The sequence below is a fragment of the Sorex fumeus genome, unplaced genomic scaffold, assembly GCF_029834395.1.
Source record: "Sorex fumeus unplaced genomic scaffold, SorFum_2.1 ptg000013l, whole genome shotgun sequence".
NCBI lineage: Eukaryota > Metazoa > Chordata > Mammalia > Eulipotyphla > Soricidae > Sorex > Sorex fumeus.
The window spans coordinates 4,395,177-4,407,233 of NW_026606070.1; the positions used below are offsets into that span (position 1 = coordinate 4,395,177).

Here is a 12,057-nt window from a genome sequence, read left to right on the forward strand (position 1 = left end):
ACTGACACGTTCCTCCCTGTTGTCTCCTGAGAGACAGGGAAGACATTCAATGTTTGCCCATGATTGCCAGCTCTTACGGCCACTCAGCCGACAGCATGTCTGCATTTGAACAAGCAGGAGTGCAGCTTCTGATCAGATGTTTACTATAAAGGCTTCCTCTAGGGAGCCCGGGACAGATCACAGCTAGGCAAATAGTGCTATTTTAATTCTCTTTTATTCTCTCTCTAAAATTTAGTTTTCCCACTGCCGTTGTAAGTATTGTGCTTCAAAGTCTTAGGGATTTTTTCCCCCTTGGTTGCCCGTTGTTTGATGTAAGAGATGAGATCATTCCAGTCCTGTTTATTTCCTCAGCAGTAGGATCTGCTCATTTTGGGTAAGATCCGTGGAAACCCAGCACTCAGCTTTCATTTTTTTAAGCATGAATTTGTTCTCTGTCTCTCTTTCCCAAACTCTGCTGAATCCTAGCCATAAGTTGGAGAGATTATTGTTACCCACCTGCCTTCTTCCCCTGACCCCCCCCCCCCCCCCCCGACACACATACCCCAGGAGGAACTGAGGTGTTTGGAGCATTGGTTCTCAAAGCAAGGAGCTCAGACTGACACCATGAGCGGTACTGGGGGCCTTCATACAAAGGCAGATTTTCCAGCCCTGTTCAGATCTGCTGAATAGAAATTCTAGGGGTAGGGTCCAGAAAACTCCTGTACCAGGCTCTCGGATTGATGTCGCGTGTACTCATCCACTGAGCTAGTCAGAACACTTCAGCTTGCTCTCACCGTCACATCGCCCGGATGGCCTTCGCCGCGCCTACTATTTTCCTGGCATTCCAAGACAGCTTGATCTTGGGCCAGAACGGAACAGTGACAATGACATTTGCAGTTTGTTCAGGTGATTCCACTACTCATTCAACTTTCAGGAGAATGCTGATCTCGCACCAAAGCCAGACGAGGTAGCAGGGAGTGCAAAGCAGGGTTTTAAAAATAAAAGTTCTTTTTTAAACATAGAGTTCTTGGGGCTGGAGCAGTAGCACAGTGAGTAGAGCATTTGCCTCGCACACGGCCGACCTGGGTTCGATTCCCAGCATCCCATATGGTCCCCCGAACACCGCCAGGAGTAATTCCTGAACGCAGAGCCAGGAGGAACCCCTGTGCATCGCTGGCTGTGACCCAAAAAGCAAAAAAGGGAAAAATAAATAAACAAACAAACATATATTTCTTTCCTTAGGCAAAATATTCCAGAACAACGAACTTAACTTTTTAATCTTACCATAAACAATCAGGCCTGAAATTTTCTTTTTAGTGAAGGATAAATTTTTACAAAGAATAGTGAAGTATGCATGTAATTTTCAGTTTCGCACACACAAAGAAAATCTTTCTCCTAAGACTGTAACAATTTTTTTTTTTAAGTTTCCAGACACAGAGTTTTGGTTTTCAGAATAATTTTTTTTCAACTGGGAAGAACTTAACATGAAGCCCCACATGAAGCATTTTTGACTACTAAGTTTAATAATTAAAATCCACCGATATGAAACATGAGGTGGGGAAAGGAAGGGGCGGCCAAGACCCCTGCCCTCCTTGACTGTGATTCTCACCGTTTCCTCTTCATCTTCTAGGGCGGCAGCTTCTCATGAAAGCCGTCAACAGGGTCTGGACTGAACTGATCCACAGCAAGAAGCAGGCCCTGGAGGAGCTGTTCCGGGTCACGCTGCCCGTGAACGACCGGGGCCATGTGGACATCGCCATCGCAAAGCCACTCATTGAAGAAGCGGGTCTGAAGTGCTGGCAGAACCACCTGGGTACGGAGACCTCGCCGACACCCTGCCCACCAGCGGGCCCATTCGTGGCTGTTCTGTATGGATGTGTTGGTTCTCAATCAAGTGATGGGTCGGGGTGCAGAGATAAGCAAGCTCACTCGGGCCACTTGGCACTGATCAGCTTTTGCAGCCCCTTTTTTATTGGGTTAACGATCAAAACATCTAGCATACCTCAGAGTACATAAGATCAAAATACATAAGATCAAAGCACCTTGAAGTACGTATTATCTTGTAGCCTAATGACGCACGAGGTTCCTGAGGAAGTAAATCAGACCACCTTGTAAATCTTTACATCCCACTTCCCATATAATCCACATCAAAATCTATGTAAGCTCTACGCAATAGCCCTGTCAGGTGTTTATTTAACTTTCATCCAATCATAGCGCAGTTCATCTATAACAGAAAGGGACTGCATTGGGACATGCTGACCCCAACCCAGTTCACTCAGACCTCCTAGCTGTTCGCAGCTATGACACGGCCTTGTTTGCAAGGCAGCATCCTCGGAACTTCCTCATGACCGGTCAGGCTCCAACATGGGTGCTGGCGTTGATGGATGCAGGGCATTTTGTAACCGTGATGCAAAACGATGGAAAGACTAACCCACGGAGGAATTGTAAAACGATCTCATTTCTGTTTCATAGCCCATGAAAAGAAATGCATAAGTCGAGGAGAAGCTTTAGTGCCCACCACACAATCCAAATTGTCCCGGGTCAGCAGCGGCTTCGGTCTCTCCAAGTTGACGGGGTCGCGGAGGAACCGCAAGGACAGCGGGCTGCACAAGCACAGCCTCTCCACACAGGTGCGCCTCACTGCCCTCGCGAGGGAAACGTGTGCCTCCCGGTTTATTTGTGTTTTATGTATGGAATGCATACAAGCGTGTGGTTTGAAGTGAAACTTTTCTGCATTATTGCTTTAAAGGAGATAAAAATAAGTTTCCGGAGTCTTCCATTTTGACATGATGAAACTGTATTTAAAGAGTTGGATTTTTTTCCATTCTGGAGAAGCTGTGTCCTCTCTTGGACACATCAGCCCTCCCTCCCTCCCTCTCCCTTCCTCTCCTTCTCCCTCTCCCTCCCTCTCTCCCTCACTCCCTCTCTCTCTCCTTCCCTTGTTCCCTCTCTCTCCGTCTCCTCCCTCCATCTCTCTCTCTCTTTCTCCCTCTCTCCCTCCCTCGCTCCATCTCTCTCCCTCCCTCTCTCCCTCCCTCCCTCTCTCTCTTCCTCCCTTATGTCTCTCTTAAGTGAATTTCCTTGAGTAAAATTATCCTACTTCAAAAACTAAATACAACTAGAAGTGTAGTATCTTTATGACCATTTCAGAAGTGGATGTTAGATGTTATTTTATATGAACATGTGTTGACGTGTGGTTAGATTATGAATAGCTTTTCCAGTTTTCCAAACTTTTAATAATACTAACCTTCAAACTACCACGGTCTGTGTCCTTGTTATACTCTAGGGCCGGGGGTGATGTAGATGCCCCTCCCTAATGCCTTGCATCCTCTCATCCTGTTTGTCTGTGTACCCGAGAAAAGAGTGATCGCCTACTCCGTGTCCTTCTCGCTTCAGTTAGTGTCATATCCTGTAGTTGCATGCAGATTACAGCAAATCGCAGGATTCCGTCCTTCCTGGCCACTGCGGCGTGTTCTGTTGTGTGTGTCCACCACACCTTCCTAATGCACGCGTCTGTCGTTGGATACTTGGCTCATCCCATAGTCCTGCGATGGATGATGCCGTGTGTGTCTGGCCACTCATTGTTTCTCAGGGAATTCCTGAAGCATTAAGAGTCTTCCCCACCTTTTGCAGGAGATCTCCCAGTGGATGTTCACACACATCGCTGTTGTTCGCGACCTGGTGGACACACAGTACAAGGAGTACCAAGAGGTGAGAGCTCAGAGTCATAATGGCGAGTTTGAAATTCCATGAGGGAGGAAGAACTTTCCTTCTGCCTTTGATCGTTCTACCCATTTTCAGAGTAAATGAACTGTATCATGGGTCAGTGTTAACTTCACCAGCAACCACTTGTCCCTCTGACTTAATTTAGAAAAAAAAAAATGGAGTTTTCTAAAGAAATACTACATTTGAAAGACAACAAAAAATAAAAGAAGGTCTGGAGTGATAGCACAGTGGATAGGGTGTTTGCCTTGCACACGACTGACCCAGGTTTGTTTCCCAGCATCCTATATGTTCCCCCAAGCATTCCTGGGGTAATTCTCTCTTTTTTTTTTTAAATTAATTTTTATTAGTGAAACACCATGAGGTACAGTTGTAGATGTACAAATTTTTGTGCTTGGGTTTCAATTATACAGTGATCAAACACCCATCCCTCCAGGGGTAATTCTTGAGTGCATAATCCAGGAGTAACCCCTGTACATCTCTGGGTGTGACCCAAAAAAGGAAAAAATATATAAAGAAAAGAAAAGAAATCAAGTCAGCGGAGTTCTGACATTCCACACTGATACACTGGACACTACTGTTCCTAATAAAAAATATAAGATGGCGTTTTCTTATATATTAGAAAGATTCCTCTCTTGCAGGATTAATTAGGAAATGGTGAAGATATTTGCTATAAAGTCTCTTAAAATTCTAAGAAATCAAAGATAAAAATCTCAGGCTAAGACAGGTGTTGTTTGTCTGGTTGCTCTTTGGGTTTGAGGCTGTACCCGGCTCTACACGGGGCTCACCCTGGCTCTACACTCAAGAGATCACTCCAGATGGGCTTGGGGACCATACAGGGTGCCGGGGGTAGACCCAGCATCAGACACATACAAAACAAGTGCCCTAGCCACTGTTTTTTCTCTTTGACCCCTAAAATAATATTTTTTCTAACGATGCCTCATAATTATGTTAGTTAAAAAATAAATTCAGTGGGGCTGGAGCGATAGCACAGAGGGTAGGGTGTTTGCCTTGCACACGGCTGACCTGAGTTCGATTCCCAGCATCCCATATGGTTCTCCAAGCACTGCCAGGAGTCACTCCTTAGTGAAGAGCCAGGAGCAACCCCTGTGCATCACCGGGTGTGACCCAAAAATCCAATAAATAAATTCAGTGAACACTTCTAGGCAAATTTGTAATTACACAGCAACTTATCCTAAAATATTTTCCTTCAGAAACAATTCTGTAAGGTCTGTCTGTTGAAGGATTTCTGAGTGAAAATTTGATAGTATTTTGGGGGGTGGGCCCACACCCTGCAGTACTCAGGACTTAACCCTGGTTCTAGGCTTAGGGGTCACTTCTGGTGGTGCTTGGGGGACCAAATGGGGTGCCAGAGATAGAAGCCAGGCACGTAGAAGGCATGCACCCTGTGCACCATGCTGTCTCTTTGGCGACAAATGTTATAATCACAAAATCCTTCATAGTTACATAATGAGGGACCTTCACTCTCCCCCATCATCACCACCCCCCGCCCCCATCCCCCTCAGGAGCATATAAGTTCTACTGTGATGCAATACTGTTACCTGATTATTCTTAGATTTATGTTGTCGACTTGCAGCCTGTGAATCATTGGCTGTGTTACTTAAAATCATCTACTGTTGAAATGTTAGACATCTTGGCATTTGCCAGAAGATGTCACACCACGTCATCAGTTCCATTTCAGTATATTTGTTTGGATCTATCCTGAAACCAACTAAAAATAGTCTTTCTTGTCTTTACGTTCTTTCTCTCCCTCCCTGCCTTTTGTTTTACGTGAATGCCAAGCTCCTCCGAGAGCTGCATATTTATATTTACCGACAGTCTTTGGAAATGTTACCATAAGTCCTGTATGTTGGCAGTCTCCTGAATCGACATTCCTGCATGTTCTCTTACCTGTGCTCTAGTAACTGTTTTGGAGTAAAAATGGGATTCATCCCTGTTAGCTTATGAACATGATTGTTTACCCCCCACTAGCCACCTGATGACATTTCTCTAAGCGAGATTCTGTCGTCTTGGCTGTGCTGCTCAGTGTGAAACCGTCTCTTTGCCCCTCTCTCTGCACATTGCCACCTCCCGCACATCGTGTCATTTCCCCGATGCTCCAGTGACCACCCGGGAAGTGACAGCAAGCCCATCCTCCTCTCCCCAAACCAGCAGTCACTTGCACCATAAATAAGCCTATATGGTCGTGTCTTGGCGGTGCACTCAGAGCGGGGTGAGCTTGGTTTCCAAACCTCAGCTCGATGTTCCCGATTCCTCCTGCCCGACCTGAGCCTCACCTGCCTCCCGCCCGCAGCGCCAGCAGAACGCCCTGAAGTACGTGACGGAGGAATGGTGTCAGATTGAGTACGAGCTTCTGCGGGAGCGCGGGCTCTGGGGGCCCCCCATCGGCTCCCACCTGGACAAGTGGATGCTGGAGATGACCGAAGGGCCCTGCAGGATGCGGAAGAAGATGGTGCGCAACGACATGTTCTACAACCATTACCCTTACGTGCCGGAAGCAGAGCAAGAGGCGAGTGTGGCGGTGAGTATGCAGACGGGAGCACTGAAGAAAGTGGATAAAGCGCCTGAAGTGGACGCCACCCACCTCTTTAATAGGGGACACTGGGCTGGAGTGATAGCACAGAGGGCAGGGTGTTTGCCTTGCTGTGGCCAACCCAGGTTCAATTCTCAGCATCCCGTATGGTCCCCTGAGCACCGCCAGGAGTAACTCCTGAGTGCAGAGCCAGGAGTAACCTGTGCACCGCCGGGTGTGACCCAAAAAGTAAAAAAAAAAAAAAAAAAAATTAAATTAAATAACAGGGAATGATGGGGAGTGGCCTGCCTCTGCCCTTCCCTCTGAGTCTCCAGTCTCCTGGCGGTCACTGTTGGCTTTTAGCTAATGGGGAGGAAAGAAGTTCCACCTGAAAAGCTGTTAGGAAGTTCAAGTTAGTAAAAAGCTTAATAACACGCATATAATCTGGGCTGGCACAAAATAAAACACGATGTGAGTGCATTTGCACTTAGCAGACAGAGAGTACCAGAGAGTGAGTGACGGGCATGTCTTTACATTTGGATTTAAGGCACTGAGGCCACAGGTTTAAAATAACATGAGCTCTTCACATCCTTTTAAATTGGGTTAAGTTACCCATCCCAGAGCCTTGATTGAGATTTTGGCATAAGATGAGAAAAATACTTTGCCTAAGATGATAATGATTCGGAAATTCAGGTCTTTGCATTTGAAAGAACAAAGTCACTAGATGTGTAAGTCAACAAAGCACAAGCTTATAGCATCTGTTGAATTTAGCGCTGGCCATTTTCATTGGCACTGCTACATGCTAAGTCAGTTCCTTGGCGCTTGGCTATTCTCCTTTGCCTCCAAGAGGAAAAAGGCTGTTGTCCTTAGAATTTACCCTCTCGCAGTCAATGCTGTAGGGACTGAAGGGGACCACACAGATCAGCCATCTCACTCCCGCCATTTCCATGTGGACTCACGTAACAAATAGCTATTGAGTATCTTACCCTTGGGTTGTTGCTGTTCACCATTCAGAATCCACTATTCAAGATGTATATTTTCTGTTTATACCTCAGCTCAGTTCAGACTTTGCCCCCTTCATGCATTCTATAGCCATGGGTGAGAAACATACCAGACATTTGAGTCTCTGATTTTTATGAAGGTGTGTAAGGTAGTGTTTATGCACACACATGTATGCAGACACCTTGTTTATAAGCATAAAGTTTTCATGCCTTTCATGTCACGCCAGTTGTCTTTAATTCAACCTTCAGCCTTTTTAGAGTCTCTAGAAAAACAGATTCATGATTCCTTCCTCTCCAAGAGTCTGGCCGTCATGCTCAGCTGTCCCTGGAAAGGTAGTGACAGAAAGGACAGAAGGGGATGGATTGCAGTTGGGTCCTGTCCCTTTGGTAGAAAAATCGGGGTCTACTGCTGTGCCCACTTAGAAGATCCTACAAAGACTCCTCCACTGAAAATCACTTTGGATGTATTCCTCTTGGATATTTGGTAATTAGGTTTTTAGAACCCAAGAGGTCATAAAACACAGCCGGTGTAGAATTTTTGCTATAGCTGATCCATAACTTCATTTCCCAATCATGCAGGTTTAAGTGCTTTCATTTTTCTTGGTCGTGCACTCAGTAATTAAAGGAACGAAGAGTAGCAGGAGTCACAGTGCCGTAACTCCATCTGTGTCCTCTGATGAGCAGTTCGGATAACGCAGCACCAGGCACGTTGCTTGTTTCAGGCTGTTTATGTGCTCTCTGCAGAACCCAGACTCCATTCTCTGGCACTCCGTGATCCTCCCCGCGGCCTGATGCTGTGTGCAGTATACTGCTTCTGCCCACTGTTATATAGTTAAAATTTGAGATTTTCAAGACAGCTCACTCAGGTCTGCTTCTGTCAAAGCTATCCAAGTCTGTTGAAAAGGCCGAATTTAGAAGAGTTGTAATTTAAAGCCCTATAATTTTGAACACCGGCACAATGCGGGAAAAATATATTAATCCATCCATGTTTTTCTAGCCTTTCACTAGCACCTGAGCAGACCAATGAAATGTTTCTGATCCTTCATGTTTTCTTTTAAATAACAGAAGTCAAGCCAGTGGCCCTTTGATAAGAGATTTCAAACCTGGGTCCACTTAAATGAAATTAAATCAAGAATGCCAACATATAAGATTAGTATGCTCTCATATGTGAGTGGCTCACTATTTTTATTTAACTGGGCATTGGTCCTTGAGTTACATGGAGGCCCTAATAGTTTTTATCTTATTTATTCCTTTTCTTCTACATAATCGCATCTTTGGCTTTGCAAAAGTCTATTTTAGCACCTACATGAGCTTGAGGAATCTATTCAGAATTCACATTTGCAGTCTGAGTTTCATTAGCATTTTACCTGAAGCAGAGGCGTTCACCAGCTTATAAAGTCTAAACAGACTGTCTCAGAAATCATTATGCACCGTGTAGGAATTATTTGGTAACAGATGGGCTACACATTGGAAAATACAAGACAGTCAGCAAATGTTGGGGGCACTCTGACCAAAAAAGGCACCACACGGAGGAAGGAGGCAGCTTGTCGGGAACAGGCCTGTCGGAGGCTTAGTTCATGCACAGGTCAAGCTTACTCAGTTCTGAATAGTTCTTTCGCTTTAACTCTTTCCAATGGTCGCTTTTTATTTTATGGAACTTGCAGTCTGGCAGTGTTGACAGCCTAGAAAATTATGAAAAGTTGAAACATCCGCCGTCTCACTGACTTGTAGCATGAGGTCAGAAAGAAAGAGGAAGTCTCGCTCGAGGCCCAGGAAGTTTCCTTTCTGCCTCGTGACAGCCCTGTTGCACAGCTCACACGACCTCAGCTCCACAGATGAGGACAGACACTGAGAACGTGAAGGGAACCTGGCTACAGCCAAGAGTGGCTTCTGTGCCGCTGGATCGAACCGTAGTCCCAGACAGGAGAGAGCAGCCTTGGCCGCTTTCGTGCCTTTATCTCTGGAGCGTGATTTTCTCCCAGACACAAACCAACCACTGGTTTTGTCTCCTGTATGTTGCCAGGGTACCTAGAGTTCAGTGAGTGCCAACGGAAGGAACCACTCTTTCTCAGTTACATATTTTATCCTCTGCTTCCTGAGCAGTATTTTAGAGAAAATTCCTAAAACTTGTGATTTTTTTTTCTCTCTCTCCTGAAAGAGGCTACAGCCAGATTTTGTAGAGCACAAAGTTGTTTCATCACCTTGGGGGTTGGACAACACTATAAGGATTGGTACAGTTTTATGTAAGCTGCTGTGAGTGCCCCACTGTCTGGATAAACTCTGTCAGGGACAGCCTCCTGGATTTAGAGGTTCCCCCCACCCCACCCATCCCCCCTGGGCCCCTGCCATGCAGTGCTGCCGTGCTGCTTTGTTTATTGATACAGTCCGTGCCTTCTGCCAGGTAGCAGGTATGTGATGACCTGAAACTTGCTTTTTGAAGCCCCTTGGGGGATAAAAGAGCCTTTTTGCCTGGAGCAAGCACAGATGATTTGCTCTTTGGCTGTCCTAAGGAGAAGAGAATTAAATTCAAAAAACTTTAAAAATATGTATTGTTCATGTTATGAATCCTGTAACTTCAGCTGAAAGTTACAACGATGATGAGTCTCATTTTAAAGTTGTTGATGTTAGAAATTGTGTGGTTATTTTTTTCCCCTTTGTTTCTTTTTATTTGGGGGCCACACCCAGTGATGCTAAGAGTATCCTGGCTCTGCACGCAGGAATTACTCCTGGTGGTGCTCAGGGGACCATGTGGGATTCCCAGATCAAACCCAGGTCAGCTGCATGCAAGGCAGCTGCCCTACCTGCTGTACTATCACTCCGGCCCCTCTAATGATTTAGTCATTAAGGTTTTATCTCTTAAGCCTTGATATATTTCTTATATGCTAGCAAAAGGGTCTAAATTATTTTATAATTACATGTAATATGTAGTAGTATGAATACATATTAGTATAAAATTCTTATACTGGTATAAAAATAGGTTACCTATTCTGTTTTTAACTCCTTATTTTCAGTTTTTTTTTTTGACTTTTTGGGTCACACCCGGCAATGCACAGGGGTTATTCCTGGCTCTGTACTCAGGAGTTATCCCTGGCGGTGCTCAGGGGACCATATGGAATGCTGGGAATCGAACCCGGGTTGGCTGCGTGCAAGGCAAACGCCCTACCCACTGTGCTATCTCTCCAGCCCCTATTTTCAAAATGTTTCAATTGATAATTAATAAATTGACTATTTGATAATACTTTCATATTAAATTGGTAATTTGACACTTTGGTATAAATTGATCATTTAAGAAGCCTTGATTCAGGATGGTCACATTTTATTAAAAATGCAACTATCCTGAATGGGGGAGGGTTCTACAGCCCCATTCATGGGAGGGAGTGGGGATGCATGTCTTGTACACTACTCCAGTATTGGTGCTTGGGACCATGCAATGCTGAAAATAGAACCCTGAGCCTTCTGTATACAATGTATGCAAACAGCCCTTGTTTTTAAATGTTTTTAATTCATTTTTTGTCACTTGGACTGGAGCGATAGCACAGCGGGTAGGGCGTTTGCCTTGCACGCTGCTGACCCGGGTTCGATTCCTCCGTACCTCTCAGGGAGCCCAGCAAGCTATCAAGAGTATCCCGCCCGCATGGCAGAGCCTGGCAAGCTACCATGGCATATTCAGTATGCCAAAAGTAGTCACAGCAAGTCTCCCAATGGAGACATTACTGGTGCCCGCTCGAGCAAATGGATGAACAAAGGGAGGACAGTGCTACCGTGCTAATTTCAAATATTTTAATTTAGTCTATGCTTTAATGTTTATACAAAATGTATCGAAAGTGTTTCATTTGCCATGCTTAAAAGCCTTGAAAGTTTGCTGAGTAAAATTATTTTACTAAAAACCACAGTTTATAATAATTGTTGTCTCAAGAGAAAAATTAGGTCCTGGAGCCGGAGCAATAGGACAGTGGGTAGTGGGCACTTGCCCTGCACAGCCAGGCGGGTTCAGTCCCTGGCACACCCCAAGTCCTGCCAGCTGTGACTGCACTCTGAAAAATTTGCATATGCCACAATCAAGTTTCAATTCTGTAGTCCCATTACCTTCAAAGAAACATAACCTCAAAAAATTTACAGTTCTTTGCAGATTCCACTGCGGTAAAGTCCTCACAATTGATTCATGAATATTGTCTGCTTAGGGCACAAGGGTAAATGACCCACTCAAAGTGCCCTTGTAGGGCCTGGAGCAATAGCACAGTGGGTAGGGCATTTGCCTTGCACGCGGTTGACCCAGGTTCAATCCCCGGCATCCCATATGGTCCCCGGAGCACCACCGGGGTAATTCCTGAGTTCCTGAGTGCAGAGCCAGGAGTAACCCCTGAGCATCACTAGGTGGGACCCAAAAAGCAAAAAAAAAAAAAAAAAAAAAAAAAAAGTACCCTTTCTCTCCAGGTTCGTTCTTGGGACTTTCCTCCATGTGAATATATATGATATATAGATGCCATAGGTCTCAGTGAAAAAGCAACCCACCCAGAAAATTTCATTGCTAGCACTATACAAATTTTGAAATAAAAATTAAAATTTTTTTAAAATATTTGATATTTTTAATGGTTTTTTTTTTTCACATAAAGCATAGTAACAGTTTAGTTACACATCTTTTTTTAAGTACAAAGAGCTAATAGTAAGATTATTGTTCTAGCATAGATCCTTACGTTGAATTCTATACCTTAAGGAAATAAAATAATAGGTCCTTGAGTAAATCTGAAACCAGCACTATACTGTATGTTGCAAAGAACATGCAGGGCTGGCCCATGACTGACCCACTCACTGTGGTCAGGA

General features: G+C 44.8%; 1 protein-coding gene across 1 annotated transcript in view; it reads left to right on the forward strand.

Annotated features, from left to right (window-relative positions):
* The window catches only part of WDFY3 (WD repeat and FYVE domain containing 3), a 277,239-nt gene that overhangs the window by 214,680 nt on the left and 50,502 nt on the right, over window positions 1-12,057 (forward strand). Inside the window, exons 41-44 of the mRNA XM_056111481.1 lie at window positions 1,610-1,792; window positions 2,452-2,609; window positions 3,613-3,690; window positions 6,017-6,244. Coding sequence (XP_055967456.1) covers window positions 1,610-1,792; window positions 2,452-2,609; window positions 3,613-3,690; window positions 6,017-6,244 — 647 coding nt within the window. The remainder of the gene's footprint in view (window positions 1-1,609; window positions 1,793-2,451; window positions 2,610-3,612; window positions 3,691-6,016; window positions 6,245-12,057) is intronic.